At 43.6% G+C, this 20,732-nt stretch overlaps 3 protein-coding genes across 5 annotated transcripts; 1 reads left to right on the top strand and 2 right to left on the bottom strand.

Annotated features, from left to right (window-relative positions):
- Window positions 1-279: 279 nt before the first annotated feature.
- LOC135676823 (uncharacterized) lies at window positions 280-7,577 on the top strand. The gene is made up of 2 exons (XM_065188426.1): window positions 280-1,803; window positions 7,217-7,577. The coding sequence occupies exon 1, from the start codon at window positions 370-372 to the stop codon at window positions 1,630-1,632; it is 1,263 nt and encodes a 420-aa protein (XP_065044498.1). The 5' UTR covers window positions 280-369; the 3' UTR covers window positions 1,633-1,803; window positions 7,217-7,577.
- Window positions 7,578-11,983: 4,406 nt separating this feature from the next.
- On the bottom strand, window positions 11,984-12,796 carry LOC103989053 (extensin-like). Its single transcript, XM_009407792.3, has one exon. The coding sequence runs from the start codon at window positions 12,794-12,796 to the stop codon at window positions 11,984-11,986; it is 813 nt and encodes a 270-aa protein (XP_009406067.2).
- A 2,099-nt stretch (window positions 12,797-14,895) lies between these two features.
- LOC135676822 (succinate dehydrogenase subunit 5, mitochondrial-like) lies at window positions 14,896-20,196 on the bottom strand. 3 transcript variants are annotated; one of them, XM_065188423.1, is made up of 6 exons: window positions 19,878-20,196; window positions 19,145-19,188; window positions 18,953-19,039; window positions 16,780-17,093; window positions 16,475-16,660; window positions 14,896-15,426 (listed from the first exon to the last, which is right to left on the bottom strand). In XM_065188423.1, exons 1-6 carry the CDS (start codon window positions 20,009-20,011, stop codon window positions 15,370-15,372), a joined length of 822 nt encoding a protein of 273 aa, XP_065044495.1. In that variant the 5' UTR covers window positions 20,012-20,196; the 3' UTR covers window positions 14,896-15,369. The 3 variants fall into 3 exon arrangements, with proteins under 3 accessions (XP_065044495.1, XP_065044496.1, XP_065044497.1); XM_065188424.1 differs by having other exon boundaries at window positions 16,780-17,084; XM_065188425.1 differs by having other exon boundaries at window positions 19,861-20,008.
- Between the last annotated feature and the right edge of the window lie 536 nt (window positions 20,197-20,732).

Below are 20,732 nucleotides of genomic sequence, written 5' to 3'. Positions count from 1 at the left end.
ACGTTATGGCCCGTGTCAACCACGTGCTGTCAGCCTGACAGAGATGCAGGGTGTCAGCGACGGTCAGGCAAGTCTTATCGTAATTATCACCTTCATCGTGATCGATTGATATCTTTTAAATTAAAATTGATTCAATCTGTATTGGTTAACTGAATCGAAAGGGAATATAAATGTTGTGAACGCAATAATAAACGGTATAATAGCAAACCGTACGAGTTAATAATAATAATAATAATAACACTCATTCGCTAAAACCCCGTCACATCTGGTCTTCCTGCGCCGCTCACGCGTTGGGGTGCGGAGTAGAGGAAGGAGAAGAATAAGAAGCAGCGAAGCGGGAGATTCCCGGTTCGTTCTAACCACCTGGTCATGGTGGAAGAAAAGCAGCATGCGGGAGGAGGAAGAAGAGGAGAGAAGCGAACCGACCGCCTGGGCCACCCCTCTCCCAATCCTCCTCGTCTCTCCCCCTGTAAGCGCAACGCTGCCACTTCCTCCTGCTCCTCCTACTCCTCTTTTCACCACCTGCTTAAGAAGACCCGGTACGCCCCCGACCTCTTCCTCTGCCATAGCTGTGGTCTCCGCTTCCCGTCCAACAACAACAACAACAACCCCCTCGCCCACCTCCGATCCCAGTGGCGCGTCGCCCTCCTCTGCCGCACCTGCCTCGCCCGCGTCAAATCAGCTGACATCTGCTCCTATTGCTTCTCCCCCTTCTCCTCCATCGCTGACGCCGAACGTTCCCTCACTTGCCTCAGTTGCTCCTGCCGCGTCCATCTCGGATGCGTCGACCGCGAGCACCGCTGCCTCGATCCTTGTCGCCTGGAGCCGGGCTCCTTCACCTGCGTCGATTGCTGTGTGATCCCTAAATTTTGGGGCAGGAAACCTGGAATTGGTTCTAGGGTTTCGCTCGAGGTGGTGGTGAGGGAAGCCAGTTCTGTGGCAGAGAAGAAGATCGAGGCAGCTGCCAGGGCCAGGGAAAATGCTCTGAAGAAGGCTGATGCAGCAAAACTTGCCGCTGAACGGGCTAGTAATGCGTTAGGTGCTGTTCTTGCTGCCAAGGGGGAAATTTCAGAGCAGAATGCTGATCTGGCTGTAGTTACCGATCAAGAACTGGCTCTCCAGCTACATCTGGCTATGAATGGGTCTAGGAGGATCTCAAGGAGTTCTTCTTGCTCTTTAAGTTCAGGTGCTGTTGGTTCAATTGACGTAAAGAAAGTGTGTGGCCGAGGTGGTGATCAGATGAGCAGGAATGTTGATTCTGGTGATCGCGGAATTTGCAAAGCAGCTGAGATTTGTGCTGAAGATAATTCCTTTCTTGATGTGGCAGCGAGAACTGTGTTTGGTCAGGGTTCAGATGTTGATTCAGAATCCAACAGGAACCAGCCGAAGAAGCTAATTGATGATAATGGCAGAGACGGTCATGCTGTTATGCCACCAAAGGAGGATCAGGGCAACTCTTCTGATAGAATTGTTAGTTCTGAGGCAAATTTTTGTAGCACCGACTCTGTATCGTTGGATTATGAGAATAAAAAAGTATCTGATGTTGTATTGTTTACATCTACATGTCGAAGATATGTCATAGAAGGATCTGAAGTACAAGAAAATAATAGTATTACAACACCAGATAGATAACTTGTGAAATATATTGCAAGGAGATCAAGACCAAAAGGATTGGTAAATGAGGATTACCAGCTACTTCCTTGATGACAAATTAGTTCTTTTAAGATGGCTGGTACCTAAATTGATTCTCCTTAGTAGGCTTCCACGACTGTCATGCATTCTTCTACATACAGGTTGCCAGAGGTAAGCCATACAGGTTAAAGGATCAACTCTGTCGTTTGTTTTTGATCTCACTGCTTATTTCCTTCAGTCACTTGCTCTTGTTACTGTAGTGAATTATTAACATTGGTTTATGGTCTTAGCCTTTTTTTGGTAAATTTAGGTTTTTTTTTATCAATGAAAGATAATTGAGAAAATTATGTATAAAAGTCACAAGCAACATACATAAAGCTACCAGAACTCTCAATTTTTTATATCAACCAATTACATTGCCATATATTGAAAAAAAAAGATGGCCTCAGATGAGTCATAAGCTTCACTTGGGAATACTTTTAACAGTACAAATACTTGAATTTCCTGCCAACCTGGAAGAGTTTTCATATAATGGATGTTGTCTATTAGAAAATTGAACCTCAAGGTGCAAGCCATCATGCTTGTTGTTTGAATCTTTGATATACATGTTATCAGTTATGCTATTCTTTGATATCTATAGTGATTTCCCTGATAAATTAGGATGCATGATAGGTGAGACTAGTTATAACAACTTCCTGGCTTATTTCGGTGAAACTGAACTCAGTCTAAAAAGGTATTGGTGGACTCGATGGAGGAAGGATAAGTGGATCTTTGACTTAATAATTAATCTGTGTTCTTGTAACATATTATGATGTTCCTGGAAGTCTTAGTTTTTCTTGGCCAAACATCAGGTTTGCTGGCCCATCTTAGAACTATCTGGCGCTTAATAGGCCCCTATTCAACCAGCCATGGTGGTCATATGATGTTGGCTGAGCCATCTTAAGGTTGTAGTAGCCTTGGTAGAATCTATTTTTAGCATTGTGAAACTTCGATCAGCAGATGATGATTCTTATCTCTTACGAGAACAGGTTAGAGATGATTGTAGTAGGCTTATGTGGCAATTTCCTATCCTAGTCCCAACAAGGGAGCAAATAGTTGCCAAATCAGGGCAAGGTTAGCCGTTCCTGGCTCCATCTGTCCATCAGGAGATGGGCTAACCAACTCCATTTGGTTGAGCATTGACCATTCCACTAAGGGGTCGGTCAAGAATCAAGATGATACTATAGGAGGGTGATCTGGAATGATCACTTTCTGTCACTATAAGTATAATAATATCTATTTATCTTACTGCAGAACCCAGATAAATGCTCAGGCAGTCTTTTCTTTGTTCCAGCATTACAGTAGTACAATTATCTCTTAGTTTTGAACTTTCTTTCCCATGAAGAAGAGACGCTAGTTATGAGGGATTGTTCCTGTTACGGTAAGTAACTTTTTTAGCCGTGGCCTCGGGGCCGTCGCGGCTTGGTTCGGGTCCGGAAGGCGGTGATCTCCGTGGGGGTGCTCCTCGAGGTCTCCCGGCGGCCGAGTTCGGTGGTTCGGGTCGGGAGGTCGGTTCGGCAGGTCGGGTCGGCGGTTCGGGTCGGCGGCTCGGGTCGGGAGGCAGCTCCGCCGCAGCTTCGGGAAGAGGCGACACCGTCTCGCCCCTGCACATAGGTCGGGCCGGGAGCTCGGCCCGACCCCTCCGACGATCAAGTTAGAGAAAGATGTGGAGGAGATTGTGGATGAGGCAGAAAAAGAGCCTCTGAGTGTTTTGTGTCTGAGTGAGTTCCTCCCCCTTTTTGCTTAGGACTCAGGGGTATTTATAGAGGAGGTTTGATGTTACCGCTGGGGTTGCGTGGGAGGCCGAGCTGCTGCAGGGTATGGAGAGCCTCGGGCAGTGTGTCGCTCAGGGGGTTGCGTGGGAGACCGGGGGATCGCAGGGTATGGGCGAGCTTCAACCGTTACCCGCTTCTGTCTCGTCCGGCTGTGCTGGGTCTGCCATTTTTTGTCATATCAGTTCCAGACGTAATGATGGTGACAAACATTGCAGATGTATTCCCAAGAGTAATTGCATTGACTTTTAACATGTCTTAAACATTAAAAAAAAAGCAAGATGCTAAAGGTTTCCCAAAGTTTTCTGTTAAGGTTTGAGGATTTCTTGTTCAATTGTTGTCAAGAGACTTGGTTAAAAAGCTTTTCAAACAAGGGAATAGTAGAATCAAGATAATCATGTCAGTCCATACCGGGTCATGTCAGCTATACTGATGCATGGCTAGGCCAATTTTTGGCTTGTTCTCATCAGCATGAAAGAGTATGACATTATGCACACGAGACTCTTATTCAGATTTCACTACCTCAACTTGAAAATCACAGTAGACATGGGAAAAGAACAATATATTGAATATCTATTAATAAATAGAAACTAACAATATTTACAGACACTAAGAAGTAAGAGAGGCATGGGAGGATAATATATAGAATAACTTGATGTGTGGTTGTTTAAGAGAATTTACATTTTCTAGAGAAGGGCATAGCCAAGTTCTATTCGAAGTGACTTCAATTTTTTTTTTCCAGTTGGTTCCAACATAAGTTGCAAAGCGTATCCAATCATTGCTTTCTTATGAACTTTGAAGATTATAGATACTTTTATTTGCACTAGGGCTGTCTGGAAGTCAAGAATTTTTTTTCATCATCACCTAAACATCCCAAACATCTTTAATATGGAATAACAAGATCTCTATTTCTCATCTATTACAAGTTTAAAAAAATAAAGAAATGAATAAATAAAAAAGTGGCATTTTGTGATCTATGTTATCCAATGATTGAGTTAATATTTGACTCATCATTCTGTAAATTGCTTAAAAAGTACGTGTGGATATGGATTCGAGCATGAGTTGATTTGGCTTCAGTGCATTGTGGCTAGTACTAATGAAAGTTGGTTTCAGTGATTAACTTTTGGACCTTTCTCTGTCACCATCTTAAAAACTCTTGATAATCATGATAACTCAAATATCCAAAGTTTGGTTGCATTTTGCTTTTGTGCCCTTAGTCCAGGAACTTTGTTCACTTCCAACTGAGTCATTTGTGTGGGCAAACACTTTATTTTAAAATATTGCCTTTTGCTCCACATTATGATAATTTTCCTTTTGTGTCTCGAGTGTTGGTCTTTATTTTCCTAGTTCGTGCATCCTTCAGTTTTCCTCTTTCATTCTTTTATGTACTGAGAAGACATGAATTTCAAAGTTTAAACTTACTGGTATTTATAAATTGCCAATGGTCTATTTGTTGCAGTTACTCTGAGTCCGAGTTAGTTCAGAATTTGAATTGTAAAAGGGGCAAACTATTCAAAATTTTATGGTACTTCGTTGGGATGTCAAAAAGGGGTTGTGGTAGGATAGATAAAAGATAAGATGAAATAGGCTGCTTAATGTTTAGTTGAGGGAGAACTCTTAGACTGATTAAATTGTTAGTTCAATGACATATATGGTGTCTAGCTGAAGATATAGTTCTTTGTTGAATATGTGTTTTCCTTTTTCTTCTTTTTTCTGCATTTTCTTCCTCCTTTGTCATTCTTCTACATAGAAAAAAAAGCAGCCAAAGCACAAAGCTCTTGAGCCTTACCTCTGCACACTCTCTTTGTGAAATCTTGGGGAAGCCTAGAGAGTATTAGCTTTAATCTTGACAGGCAACGTAGTAGTTTATGTTTTTCACAATATCTTGATGGCTAAGATGAGATAGTAGGTTTTTTATTTCGTAGCTGCCCAGATATGTGGATTATATTTTAAGATATCCATCTTTTTCTCTTAGATCATTTTTTGTATTTTTACCAATTTGTTGCATTATGAACAAAGAAGGTGAACCTTAAAACAGAAGCTCTTTTCTTGGAATTTTGATGACATGCAAGATCTTTTTTTGTTAGTTTTTGAAAGTTCCTTCCTTGCAAGACAATAACTGCAAAAAAAATACTTCTGTTGTTAGGTCTAGCAAAGCAAAGATCAATTCTTTTGAAGAAATTATTGAGCGTGTTTATGTATTAGATGAGTTAGAAATGAAAGCTGATCCATGAATGTCCCATTTGGGTGAATACTCAATAGTACCAAAAGGTTATTGACAGTTAATACTGGTGTATATTTTGATACCCTTTGGAAATGGTATCATTGGTGTCTCGTTTTCCATCCTGCTAAATTAGACTAGGCGAAATAAGAACCGGATAAGATTAGGATTATGACCATTGGTGTTAGAATCTTTTTTTCATAGGTTGTTCCAGTTACTCAGTTACTTGGACCATCTGCCCTGTTCCTTCTCATGTACTCTGCTTCCCTCTCCTCTTTCTAATTGTTGAAGAGGCATTGATTCTGGGGAGTGCTGAGAGGTGCATAATTTTTTAGTTTATTTATCCATTTTCTCTTTTTTTCTTCTCTGCTTCCTCATACTAGTGATCCTATATAGACATGGTCATGTGCTAACCTGTCTGATCGTCGACTAGCATGGGAATTTTCTGTGTAAAGTGATTACTGCATGAATAACTGAAATAAAATTTTCTGCTCTAGTAGCTTTCTCATCTCTTTTGGATTAGAGAAGTGTAATTGTTGTTGTATTCCTTGCTATTCTCAAGAAATTTACTGTAGTGTAATACTGTAGCACTATAGCACTGTAGCACGGTCCATCCGGTAGCGGGCGGTCCACGTACCGGTATGCCATCGGACCAGTACATACCGCCCGTATCGGACGGTATCATTCGAAATTGCATACTATGGTATGAAGTACTCACATCTGTACGGCACAGTAAGCCTCAAACCTCAATTGTCATAATGAAATGCTGCAATAGTGTTGCAGAGGGGAAGAAGATGTCTGAATTCGAAAAAACAAGCCTAGGAACTGTCTAGAAGTTCTTCTGATAGAAAAAAATTGACTTTAAGGGGATTTTGGTTATTGGTGTAAACACAAAATAAGGTAATGTGAATTATGTGATCTTGTTGTTACATAAAGACTGAAACAGTACGTTGCTATGAATAGATATTAGAAAAAAGACTTAGTGGTTGTTAAACATTATATAATCTAGACATGTTCAACTTGAGTAAATGAGGAGATTGGTCCTCCTAATGTTTTTGGTAGTCTAGATCTTTGACTGACCAATGGTTTGTCACATCTCTGGAGCTAGTGCTCTACGAGTACTGGAAAAGGCTTCCTCCAAGAATCCCCTGACTAGTCTTGAAGATTCCATCCCTCGTGAGAATACTGACTTGACTTGAAGTTGGCTGTGGTAACTGAGGTTGTCCTTGATTGTCACATGTGATTCGTTATGCAGGTATAACAAATAAGAATCTGTTTTTGGCAGCATTTTCTATTTCATTTTGTGGGAATTGGACCACTAGACTAACTTTTTTTACTTTGTCTTTGTGGGAAATTATCTTTGATATACTAGTGAATTTTTGTCAACAAACCTTCATGACGCCTGTTCTCAATGTTGGTCTACCAACTCATTTACTCTATCGTAACTTCTTGATATTTTATGTGGACTCTCTAATTAACAGCTTAATCATTAGCAGCTCGATTGCCTGCCAGACGGATTGCTCATTGTTTTCTCTTTTTCATTCTCCTGCAGAACCTAATGGTGTCGCTGAAGTTCCTTGTGAGAACACAGAAAGACCTTGATCATTGAGGATGAGGTTTTCTATGCAGATTTGTAAGATATTCCAGGTCAAAATCAAGAAAAAAAATTCTACCATATTTTCATCTTCAATGTGGATTCTGATATATGAACAGTACACCTAGTCCGTTAGGTGTTCTTGTTCATCCCACCAAATTATTGTTTGTATCCTCAGAGTTTACCCTAGTTCTGTATGTGCATCACTAGATGTTCTTAATTCGAATAAAATTATAATAGTCTGCACTGCAGGAGATTCATCCATGTTTAAATGATGATATGGTCACTGACAAATTGGATGTTTTATTTTCTATGCCAGCCTGATTTCAGGATTATTACCGTTCAATGAGTATGAACTGCTTGCGAGGTTTTGGCATTTGGACTCGCAACTTGTAATCTTTCCCCTGCAGTTCGACTTGCACGCAAAAAGAAGCTGCGAGTCGTAGTACACGTTATTTGCCACCTTCAACCTTCATCCGATTGCCACTTTACAACGACGATCACCACCGCCTGAGCCACGGTCATCTCCTTTTGCCGTTCCTCTTTCATCATAACATTCCGTGACATAACATCTCCTCCGGTTGCATTTGCAGGTCAGTTTCAAACGCAGGCAAGCAAACATAAAAAGCTGCATTTCACGGCAACAAGCCAATGAGGGTAATAATGGTGATTAGACTCGGGACGACAGCTGTCGCAATGACGTCACGTGACTCTGTTAACCTGACAGCACCTGGTCAACACGGACCAGAACGTCGATCGAGGCACATTAACATCCTGTGCGAGCCCGGTCTTGCACGCCACGCCAACTGGTGTCAGACGTTACCAGGAGTACGATCTTGCCCCCTGTAAGCGGGCACATCAAGCAACGGTAACCTCCCCTATAAATACCCTCGCGTTCATCAGAGGAAGGGGAGAAAAAAAGGAAAGGAAAAAACCTCCTAACCACTATCAACTAACTTGATCGTCGAAGGGGTTGGGCCGAGCTCTCTCGACCCGACTTGTCTGCAGGTGCGAAGACGGAGGCCTCCCACTAAACGCCCAGGCGAAGAGCCCCCTCCCGGAGGAAACGGTGACCCCTTCGCGATCGGACTACCGCAGTCGGCCACTTCAGCGGTCTCAAGGGTCGTCCCAAAAAGATCCCCTTCATTCGGACTCGAACCGAGCCGCGTCGGCCCCGAGGCCACGGCTCAAAGTTGTTTACACTAACATTTTGGCGCTAGAAGGAGGGCCTGAATGTCAAGGGATCACTCGATCAACTTAGACGAGCTCGCTGTTGAGGCACCACACCCGATCGGAGCTCTAGGGGAACACCCCCCCGCATGGAGAACCTCGAGACGAACACCCCGCAGCGACCTCAGAGCGAAATTGGCGGATATTCAACGACCCGGGCTTGTCACCACCCGACGGTGACCCAGCCGACTCGTCGCCCGTGTCGTCCGAGGCCTTTCAGAACCTCGCTCATCAAGTCCAAGCTCTGACGGGTATGGTGCAATCCATTATCCCACTCGTTTCTCGTCCGACGCACCCGCCTGCGATCCAACCGCTGCGGCAACAGGAACCGCCCGTTCGGTTTCGCACGCCACCTCAGGAGCTCCCCACTTCGCCTCTGGTCCGATCGGTCCCACTCGGGGACCGGGTGATGGCAAACCCAAGCGAGCGCTCGGAACCCGAGGCATTATCGTCGGATTCAGCGGACTCCCTGCGAGCCCAACTACGCTTTGTTAGTCAGCGGCTCGACGAAGTGCAGAAGGAGGTTCGCAGGTCAAAGGGAGAGCTCGGGGAGGACGCGCACCAAGGGTCTCTGTTTGCGACTGAGATACAAGATCAGACAGTCCCCCCGAACTTCCGCCTCCCCTCCCTCGACGCGTACGACGGCGCCACCGACCCAGCGGACCATGTAGCCGCCTTCCGTGCCCAAATGATGCTTTACGGAACCTCGGACGCCCTGATGTGCAAGGCGTTCCCCACTACTCTGAGGGGGCTAGCTTGTGCATGGTATAGCAGTCTGAAGCCCGGGGCAATCACTTCTTTCGATCAGCTCGCAAGGGACTTTGAGCTTAACTTCCTAGCCTACGCTCGGCCGAAGCCATCCGTTGCATTGCTCCTCGGACTCAACCAAAGAGAGGACGAGCCCCTCTCACATTTCGTGGATCGCTTTGCCATGCAAATCCAGGGTTTGCCGGACGTTCGTCCCTCTCTGTTAATGCAGGCGTTTATGAGAGGCCTGCGACCTTCCAGATTGTCCTGGTCCCTCGCGGAGCGACCCCCCACCGCGGTACTAGAGATGCTCTAGCGGGATAACCAGTACATCGCGGCAGAGCCCTGGATGGCCGTGAGAAGGTGAAGCAACTTCTAACAGCAGGCTTCATAAAAGAGGAGGGCGCCCGAGGACCAAGAGCACACGACCTTCCTCACTGAACAGACCGCCCGCCTGGGCCATGCTCCTCAGCTGCATGTTGCCCGAGACCACGCCTGCGCGACCCACCCGCCTGTGCTGTGGTCCTCGACTGCATGTTGCTCGAGACCACGCCTACGCGGCCCGCCCGCCTTTGCTGTGCTCCTCGGTTGCGTGTTGCCCGAGACCACGCCAGCGCGGCCCGCCCGCCTGTGCCGTGCTCCTCGGTTGCATGTTGCCCGAGACCACGTCTGCGCGGCCCGCCCGCCTGTGCCATGCTCCTTGGCTGCGTGTTGCCCGAGACTACGCTTGCGCAGCCAGCCCGACTGAGTTGTGCTCCTCGGCTGCATGTTGCCCGAGACCACAACCTCTGCGCGACCCGCCCACCTGAGTTATGCTCCTCGGCTGCATGTTGCCCGAGACCACAGCCTCTGCTCGGCCAGCCCGATTGAGTCGTGCTCCTCGGCTGCATGTTGCCCAAGACCACCGCTGCACGCCCAGCCCTCTTTATTTGCTGAACTCCACAATTTCTTAAAGCTGAAGCCATGCCTCGGACTCCCCTTTACAACAACCGACGCATAGCTTCCTTCGGGGAGGGTGGGAATATGATGAGGGTAATAATGGTGATTAGACTCGGGTTGACGACATTTGCCCCAGATGACGCCACGTGACTCTGTTAACCTGACAGCACCTGGTCAACACAGACCAGAATGCCGACCGAGGCACATTAACATCCTGCGCGATCCCGGTCATGCACGCCACGCCAATCGGTGTCAGACGTTACCAGGAGTACGATCCTGCCCCTGCAAGCGGGCACATTAGGCAACGATAACCTCCCCTATAAATACCCTCGCGTTCATCAGAGGAAGGGGAGAAAAAAAGGAAAGGAAAAAACCCCCTAACCACTATCAACTAACTTGATCGTCGGAAGGGTCGGGCCGAGCTCTCCCGACCCGACCTGTGTGCAGGTGCGAAGACGGAGGCTTCCCACTAAACGCCCAGGCGAGGAGCCCCCTCCCGGAGGAAACGGTGACCCCTTCGCGATCGGACCACCGCAGTCGGCCACTTCAGCGGTCTCAAGGGTTATCCCAGAAAGATCCCCATCATTCGAACCTAAACCGAGCCGCATCGGCCCCGAGGCCACGGCTCAAAGTTGTTTACACTTACACCAACCAAACATCAAAAGCTATAATGCAACTCAGAAATGCAAGCACTTGCCTTCTGGCAAACTAAAGTCCTCTATGAGACGACTTGAATTGCAAATCAAGGGACCATTTGTAGCAGAACTTTTCTCACTACTTTTGAGAGCCGTAATGTGCAAATCTAATGTCCTCTATGAGACGACTTGAATTGCAAATCAAGGGACCATTTGTAGCATAAGTTTTCTCACTACTTTTGAGAGCCGTAATGTGCTCCTATAGCATAAGCATAAGCATAAGCAGAGCTTGTGCTGATGGATCTTTTTTCAAGCTTGCTTTCCTACTGGCTGTTATGGCGTCAAATTATGAACAGTTTATGGTGTATCAAAGTCGAATGGGTCAAGCTGGTCTTCTAGCTTTTTGGCAGGAGCGTTGCAGATGCTGGACGAGTCATCGTACTGTCAGATTCAACTCATCTCGGCACCATTCTTTTGGGCTTGTCAGAAATTTTCGAGAACCAATTCCGACGACCCTCCTCGCACCTTGGGGTAAAACTCATTCTTAACTCCTTTGGCTCGATCATTTTTGACGCTTTTGACTATAGCTTTCTTTCTGCAATCAGATTAACTTGTAGGACAAGGTTAATTGTCGTTTAATCTGTTGACATTATTTTACCTCAACATATTCACCATTAAACTTATATGATGATTGAGAATGTCATAGAATGCATCGCCACATTCAACAGAGGTCTCAGAGTTGATAGAGAACCATCAATGGATCTTAGCGGTCAGTTCAGGTGCAGGTCCAACTCTTTTGGTTTTGTTTATTTGACTGTCATGCTCGTCGGTCGTTTTAATCGTCCTTAAAGCTAATGTATCCGATCTTATTCTTGCAGTGCTTCATGGCAGCTTTCATTGGGTTAAAGCATGGAATAAAAGCATGGAGTAGCTTCAAAATAATTTGAACACCAACTCTAGATTCATTCAGATCGAGAAACCCAAACATGGAGAGAGCGGTTTACAGACTACACTGCAAGAAACGCTCCTCCGGAGGCACACAACCTTCACATTCCCTAATCGCAACCGGCATGGCGCTCCTTATTTGCAACCCTGATCGCTACAAACGACACTGCATCATTCTGTAAAGAGATAACATTTACGAAGATTGAAATGCAAGCATTCAAGCACAAGACTAGTTGTATGGCGGTGGTGGTGGCGGCGGCGAAGAGTGATCGTGACGCGGCGGGGGAGAATGCTCGGGGATGGTCTTGTATGGTGGCGGCGGCGGCGGCGGCTGTCGATGATGGGGCATGTGAGTTGGTGATGGCGGATAAACGTAAACTGGTGGTGGAGGAGATTTGTTGTGGTAAACGGGAGGAGGAAGGGGCTTGTGGACAGGCGGTGGCGTAGGCGTAGGATGTGATGGCGGGTACGTAGGATGGTGGGGCGGCATCAACGGAGGGCAAGGGTGGTGGACCGATGGTGCCGGCGGTGGTCGTGGAGACTTGTACGACGGCGGCGGAGTCTGGGGCTTGTGAGTTGGAGGGACGGGATAACCATGTGACGGAGGTGGCGGGTGCCGGCCATACGGAGGCATATGGGCATGGCTCGGCGGCGGTGGATGAGAACTGTGGTCGTACGGAGGGTGTCCGACGTGAGTCGGTGGTGAAGGAGTAGGTTGGTGGTGGTGATGATGATGGTGGTGGTGGTGGTGGTGGTGGTGACGCGGCGGGGGCGCACCAGCGGTTGGCGGTGGGTGATAGTAGACTGGAGGCTGCGCTCCATGGCTGGGCGGTGTTGGTGGTGCTCTGTGGTGGTACTTTGGAGGGTGGTGCTCCGGCGGAACTGGAAGGTGGTGGTGGTGGTAGGGTGGCGGAGAAGCGGAAGGAGGCTTAGCCACGGGGGTCGGTGGCGGGTTGCTATAGTAAGGCGAAGTGGCGGTGCACCGAGGCGAGAGCATCGCCATGAGAGCCATGCACAGGGTGACGACGACCCTCAGAACCATCCTCGTCACTCAACGCCAACCAATCAACAGCAGCGAAGTGGGAGAGGGATGCGGCGTGAGACGATGCATCCACGCCTCTCGCCCTCCTTTATATAAAGGAGAGCCTCGGAGGGATAAAACAAGGCTCAAGTCACACACTCCCCTCGCCCGGCTTTATCCAGAGCAGAGCTACGTAGCGTAAACCAAGCTCAGGTTGGGTCTGGTGAGGGTAACCGAGTCATCATTCCTCTTTCTTTCTTTATCGTGGCCAACAGGTCAAAAGATGGGTGGTCTCAGATCACGAGGATACGTGCACTCGATTGACCGGTACCCGAGAGTGGGACCATCGGACACTGGGCCCCACCGTGCTTACGATGGACCGTGTCGAGTACATGAACTCGAATCCGACCCGTGTAGGAACACAACCCGCAAAGAGAAACCCTGTCGAATCCCTCCCCCCGAGAGTGTCCGATGAGGGGCCAAGCTGCGGGGCCAGCGGACGGCCCCACGGGTGTTACTTTAATCATTCACCGCGGGTTACGGAGACAAATTATGAGGTGTCACAGCAGGATAATTATGGACTCTCAGGAACAATGAATTACCCATTTCCCAATGCCGCGCATCATGGCGACGGTGTTCGCTGTTCCGTGCGGCGTGCTAATAATGTTACGAGCCATGTAATCCGGAGGTTTATAATAGACGTAGGCGGCTCGGCTGTACCCGCCCATGACTCTGCCGAGCCATCTTTTCAGCGATGAGGGTTTCGAGGTTTCTGCTTTTGGGGTTCCAGAGAAGACTAGAAAAGCCAGGAACTCATGTGCTTTGGGGCTTTGTTAAGTCACTCTCTTTCCCTGCACATGACTTGTTAAATCAACGTTCAATCTCATCTCTTGATTGGATGACTGCTTTCTCTTTCTTATTGGTTCGTGTCCGAATCCTCATCCCTTCGTCTTCCATCGCTTTAATACATCTTTTTTTTTTTTTCTGGAATCAATAATGCATGTTACGTCTTTTGCCATTGCCACAAAAGTTGATCCTCCTGGAATTTAGTTTTGCATCTCTATACCCCTTTCCCCATAGTCAATCTTCTTTAACCATTATAAGATGACTCTTGGTTGAAACTCTTTAACTTCAACTAATATCTCCAAAAACTCATTAGAATTATATAAATAATAAGGAATAATTATATACTTTATTCTATTAAAATATGACTGATAAGGACTAGAAGTGGTTAACTTGGATATATATATATATATATATATATATATATATATATATATATATTTTGGAGGGACACTAGGTGCAAGAAATTTACATGGTCTATCACATAATGTTTTGTTTCAATGACATGCATAGGCCCAATTATTGCGTCAAAGAATGATATGTATATTATAAGCTAAGTCTATTTTTAAAGAATGCGGTTTAGGTGGAGAATACCTCGGGACACGTTAAGAATGATTTATACCATCTCGTTGGGCCGGCTATTCCCAAGATAACTTTTAACATTTATTTGATTCCACAGTCGAGTGAGCTGGATTCATATGCAAACAAGTTGAGATTCGACAATAACGTAGTTCAAAATTAATTTTAAGACCAATTTGATCGTTGCTAGAGTTGGGACAGTTTATTGCATTACTTCTTACTTAAATAGCTCGAGTCATATACAAACAAGTAAATGATCGATAATAATATGACATCTAAGCAACCAAATGCCTAAGGATTAATCGATCACAAGCAAGCTACGGATACCTTCTTTTTCTTGTTCTTTAGATTTGTTGGGGTTGACGTACATGATCAGACCATTCATGAGCAATTGATCTCTCGAAAACATAGACTTGAAATGGCCAGATGATTAGTATACTTAGATTCGAACAATTGAACATGAAACTCGGGGTTTTCAGGGATTCTTAGTAGTTAGAGCACTCCAAATCATGAATTGGACAGGTCTAAAATGGACATGCAGGTTTTGGCATTCGATGATCACCAGCCAAGACTATATACGTCATGGTGGATTGGCTGATGAATTCAATGAGCTACCATCATTCTATAATCTATGCAGCTTTTAACTCCTAAAAAGCAAGAATCAAATAGTCAAGATTTTGATAAATTATTGTAAGATCTTAGATTCAAAATCTCTATCTTTATCAATTAGTCAAATGCATCCAATACAAGTAAATTTCTTGGAAAAGTATTATATCATACATTTTTCCATATGCTAAATTTTTGAACTGATACTAGTAGAAAGTCTTGAGATCCCAGCGATGGCCAACGGACGATAACTGATTCGATAGATGAATATATCTTACATTCTTACTTATGCCACACATCCACAAGCAAAGGCTTTGAACCCAACATGGTGGACTCGTACCGTAGAAAAATGTCAGGCGAATGACCGACATATTGTATCTCGTACTGAAGTCATATTTATTTATTACGAAAGAAAGGCCCGAACAATAAAGGTAGGCGAAGGATCTCGTTTGTTTCTTGCAGGCAGTTATACTTTGATAGAAAGGAGACAGCCACATATCCAATAATGGCCGCGACAACACGCAACAGAACGGAAAGCCATCCAAAAGCGCTCTCAGAATCGCTTATCATGACCTGAGCTCCACATAGGACCCGGAAAGCCCAGAGGTGCCAAGAAGCGTAACCTGCAAGTAACAGTAGTTGATCATAAGTTTGCTACATTTTCGTGAAATACACATATATACACACATGCAAGCAAGCAAGCAAGCAAGCATTACAACTTTTATGCGGTGGGCAACAAGTCAACTAAAACATGGCTAACCAAGAGTTGACTCATGGGTTATCATTCTGTCGATTGCCTACTCTCAATATCAAACTCTTGGTTCACCTTAAAATAGCTAACAATGATCACATAGTATCCAAACACCATGGAGAAAGGTTTCCGACAGCCAGTCAAAGGGTATAAATCTCCTACAGATTGCGTTGAAAGATTAGGGAGGGCCATGATAGACAAACACCGATTATTTATTTCCAACTAATTAGGCTTCTGCTGCTATTCTAGTATCACAACCGGATATGTTAATGGCAAGCAGAAAAAACCTACAAGTAGCATGCCTGCTTTGCACAAACAACCAGCTATATTTAGACCAACTAAACAAATGTGTCACAGGAGTGCTAGTTGGGCAACCGGCCAAGAAGGCACGTGGCTTAGCTTGATAAACACCACCATAGGCGTGCCGATGGAAAGGCGAAGAAAAAACTAATTGGTGAAAATTGGCTCGGATCATCTTGGTTTGCTTCGGGCTTCAAATATAGTAAAAACTGAAGTATTTCTTACCTTCCAGGCCGTGCCAAGCAATAACATCATAAACTTTTACAGAAAGCGTCAATCACAGCACCATGTTGGCACGAAAAATGACATAGCTGATACAGCCAACATGGTAATCCATACTTTTAGGGAAAAGAACACCGCTCCAAGGCCCTAAGAGTTATCAGATATGACGCTAAATACAGTGTAATGTATATGGGAAGCTTAATTACAGGCATAACATATAATATTACACAAACAGAGTTGTATTCAGGTTTCTGAGTTTTGAGATCATTAACATCAAACAATTCAGTAATTCAAAGCTTAAAAGAAACATAATATATTTAAAAAATTAATAACTAACTACTATAAGTCCTGCTGTGAAAATTCATGCAGCAAAACACATTATTGTAAAGTTTGCTTACCTTTCCCCACTCAGAACCAATGCCACTGCATCTCATTTTCAAGTGTATCATTTTCGTTCCCAATTCAAGTTCAACCTTTTTCCTCAAAAAGGTCTCATCAGGACCAAATGAATCCAAATAAGTAATATATCGTTTATATGCAGCTCTTATGGCATCTTCCAGATGCTCTGGCAGGTGTCCAACATTCTGTGGACAATCATTATCATGTTTGTCAATAATAGAACAAAATGGACAATTGCTTGAAAATTGAGATAAATAGCACATAGGTTCCTCAGTTCAAAGTCTACATAAACAAAATGACTGACCTCACCACTTAAGCCGCATAAATCATCAAGTGCCATTCTAAGGGATACCAGTACCCCACTAAATTCCACAGATGCCTCAGCTGCACGAAATACATTTACCAAAGCCTCTTGGCCAGCTTTATCTTCAGTGGTTTTTGACAGAGCCTTCTTTGTCTCATTTATAACAGAGTCTGGAATTTCATCCCAGTTAATCGCCAACAAATCCTTCATTGCAGCTTCTATATCAGGGTCAGCAATGACAGGCAACTGGCTTATAGTTGAACTGAAGGCATGCCTCAAATTTAGTGTATACGAATACTTGCGGCCTGAAATTCCTTGAACATAAAGAATAAGAATGTCAAGTTAAAACTGAATTTAAATAGTTACAAGAATAACAATCCTACATGGAAAATTGAGCAATGTGAAATAGATGGAAAAAAAAAGATAAAATACAAAGAAAAAGTAGATAATTGTTTGCTTTATGACCAGCACAAAACAAGATTGTGCCATAGTAGTGCTATAGTTCAACTTGTCAGTGGGGCTAACAGGGTTATAATAGTTACCTAATCAAGGAAAAATTTTCCTCCATGTTATAATCTAGTTAAATACTTTAACATCTCATAGTTCATTCCATACCATAAATTGTATTGTAATGATTATTCTTGGAGATAGAAACAAGGTAGCCAGGTGCCAGAGTATTGCTGCCATCTGCCATAGCATGCACTGATGCAAGTCTGAAAAATCTTTCCAAGGGTTTGGCAAAAATACTTTTGTTTAAGGAGTTTAAATCAAGGTCTGCCGTACCAAAGCGTACCGCCCATACCGGGCGGTACGTACCGGTCTGATAGGTTATCAGTATACGGACCGTCCGGTACCGCTACAGTACTATAGTACTATACTGTAACACTGCTATAGTGCTACAGTACTATACTGTAGAACTGCTACAATATGAAAAAAATAAAAAAATATTCGATACACCAGGGCGTACCGCTCGGTATGCCCTGATGTACCGCCCGGTACACCGGTACCATACCGTACCGAGCCTGGGTCGAAATGCCGGTACGATACGGTACAACGAACCTTGGTTTAAATGCTAAGATCATACATGCCAGGTGACGAGGAAATACCTTCATTCAATGATTAAAATCTCAACCTCATGTCAGTACCAGCTAGACAGTTCTAATCTTGATTACCCATTCCATAAGATTTCCCAAGGATCAGGCCCATGGAACACTTAACCTGGTGGTCGTTTGCTATTGATGTATGTAACATTGGCTTGAAAGTAGTGTCAAAGTTTTAAAACTGATAAACAATCGTAAAGGCAAGAATCTCTAGCTTCAAGTACATAACATATTATTTTAATCCTATACTAGAAATCAATTTTTAGTTATTGATCTTTAATTTTTGAGTAAACAACCAAAATCAATGATAAGATTCCAAACAAAATCATTTACAACTACTAAAAGGTGTCAGAAATTTAGCGAACAATTACAATATACAAAAATGAATAATTCAGCTAGCAAGCCCCACTATAATAGTATAATGGTTTATGAACCCTGATAATAAAGAACAAAGATATATCAATGAACAATAAACGGTCAATATAACCAGATACACTACAATAAATTCTAACCCACAGAACCATTTACATAAATGCCAGTGGCATAATGCTGACACCAAAAGGTTACGGACCAAGTTATATCATATGTGCAGCCACACCAAAATGATCACTTCACAAAAAAAATAGTGATCTTTAATATATAATAACAGCACACAACAACATAATCAGTAATGAAAAGGGAATCTCAAACTTCAAATCAAACTCAAAATGAAGAAATATTAAAATATAATTCAATTAGTACAGGTCAAATGATCAAAACAAACGAGCTGCTCAAAAGCAATACCCATACAAATTTCGCTACCAAATTAGCTTCACAAATTCCAAAATGAGCAACCGTCAAACTAACATGCTCGAACTATATACCAAAGGTCCAAAACGATAAAATATAAGCGCCAATAAAGGGCAACAAAGACTAACAAGAAGATATTGAAAAATTAAGGGAGGTTAAGCACTTAGAAAAAAAAGCATTTGAGATAGCTAACCCTTCAAGAAGCATCTATGCACTAAAATAATGGAAATCTGGAACAATACTAAGTGTATCCCCAATAAGTGCATTAAATGGCTACCAAATACCACATGTTCCAAATCTGATTTGAGAAGCTTGGAGATTCGATGCTGTGATCTCATGAATGTTATTAACGCCCTTCATCCAACTTCTAACTGCATATCATGTGGTCGAATGTGTAAAAAAATGACCCTCTAAATGCATTAATGAAATTCTCTTATTACAATAAAAAATGGAGTGGGATCGTAAAGGCCTATGACCTGCTTGAGTTGCAATAGTGCGTGTTGCCACCGGCCCCAGCTCACTGCGACCAAAAAAATTGTTTTAGATACCTAACAAACGTTTTCAGGTAATAACAATAGCAGTCAGTACATAGGATAAGGTTAAAATTACAGAATATTCTAGGTTTTTTTGAACAGTAATTAAAGCAATGTCCAGAATTTTTGGAGAATGTCTCAGCAGCTGTAAACAAGTACAGAAAAGCTATCAAATATGGTCTCTTACAGAAAGGTGCAACTAAGAATTTAAGAACCAAGATATGAAATAGAAATATGCATAAAAATTATTAGTGTGGATTCAGCAAATTCAAGGAGGGAATCTTTTAGATAAAGCACTATAATATCTTACGATGTGTTGTATGAAAATACAACAAAAGGCAGTAAGGTCCCAAAACGCCCGAGACAGTAGCCGCGCCTCCCAAATATTATAATTAAAATAATATACAACTAAATAGAAATACGCTAAACATGTTTATGAAGACCTATGTTAGAATTAAACAGCTTCAGAACCATCTTATTAACCAAAAATGTTTTGCTGCTACAAGACATCATCAAGTAAAAGCTAAGGGAGTTTCTTGTATAAATCAAAGTGCATATTACCCATGGTGTTGTAGATACAACAAATATATTTAAATTGCTCCAAACGAGTTGCTGCTCGTCCGTTCGCAGTTTAATTAACAGGAAGGTGGGGGAAGTACAAGGCAGCGAACGAAACTGCAGGTCCGAACCGATGAAGCTGCAGTGGCGGACGAAGGCAGCAGACGACGTTGTCGACGACGGCGGACGGACCTGCAGCGTCGGATGGAGCGTGCGAAGGCGGCGAACGAAGGCAATGGAGGAGGTTGCCATCGGCGGCGGACAGAGCTACTACAGCAGCAGACAGAGTTATAGCGGTTGAAGAGGTTTAGGGTTTAGACGAGCTGCATTGGCCGACGAGGAGCAGCGACGGCGGCTTAGCTGCAGCGGCTGGCAGAGGGAAGAAAGGCGACAGATCTACGGTTTCTTCTTTCACTGGGTGGGGCGAGGGAGAGGGTTCGGCTGGTGTTGGGGTAATCATGTTAGTTGGTTCGATGGAACCAACTTATAAGTCCAATCGAATCAAAATTTGAATCCGCTTCAATAAAGCGCCCGAGTAGCACCTTATTGTAGCGCTGTGCGTAAACATGCTATGAGGTCGTCTCGTCCTAAGTGTCTTTTAATAATATTAAAAAATATTATTACATTATGATCATAGGTTACCACTGAATAATAATAATAATAATAATAATAATAATAATAATAAAATTAGTCAACACAAAATTAGTAAGTGATTTAAAAATATTAAGAAATATGAATGAGTGAAATAAGGTTGCTTCCTTGTTGAGCTTATGGTACCTGTTTTGTTTTGTAAAGTAAATTCTCGAAGAGAATTAGGCAAAAGGGATACATCTTATGACAAAAAAAAAGAGAATTTGGAGCTTAATTGGCCATCTGCTTATTGTAACTATTCAATCTGTAAATAGTTAGCCCGTGGATAATATACTTTTTGTTTTTGGATTCAATTATGTATCTCTTGTTTTAAGTATGAATA

The sequence above is a fragment of the Musa acuminata genome, chromosome BXJ1-6 (genome assembly GCF_036884655.1).
Source record: "Musa acuminata AAA Group cultivar baxijiao chromosome BXJ1-6, Cavendish_Baxijiao_AAA, whole genome shotgun sequence".
NCBI classification, from domain to species: domain Eukaryota; kingdom Viridiplantae; phylum Streptophyta; class Magnoliopsida; order Zingiberales; family Musaceae; genus Musa; species Musa acuminata.
This window is presented reverse-complemented; position numbering and strand designations above follow the sequence as displayed.

Excerpts from the sequence above, each read along its gene's own strand:
- LOC135676822 (XM_065188423.1), bottom strand. The coding sequence starts at position 20,011 with ATGGCAACCTCCTCCATTGCCTTCGTTCGCCGCCTTCGCACGCTCCAT. Across the intron at positions 19,040-19,144 it reads CACTATTGCAACTCAAGCAG|TTAGAAGTTGGATGAAGGGC; the intron begins GTCATAGGCCTT and ends CATGATATGCAG. Across the intron at positions 17,094-18,952 it reads AATCAGATTTGGAACATGTG|GAATTTCAGGCCGCAAGTAT; the intron begins GTATTTGGTAGC and ends TTTATGTTCAAG.
- LOC103989053 (XM_009407792.3), bottom strand. The coding sequence starts at position 12,796 with ATGGTTCTGAGGGTCGTCGTCACCCTGTGCATGGCTCTCATGGCGATG.
- LOC135676823 (XM_065188426.1), top strand. The coding sequence starts at position 370 with ATGGTGGAAGAAAAGCAGCATGCGGGAGGAGGAAGAAGAGGAGAGAAG.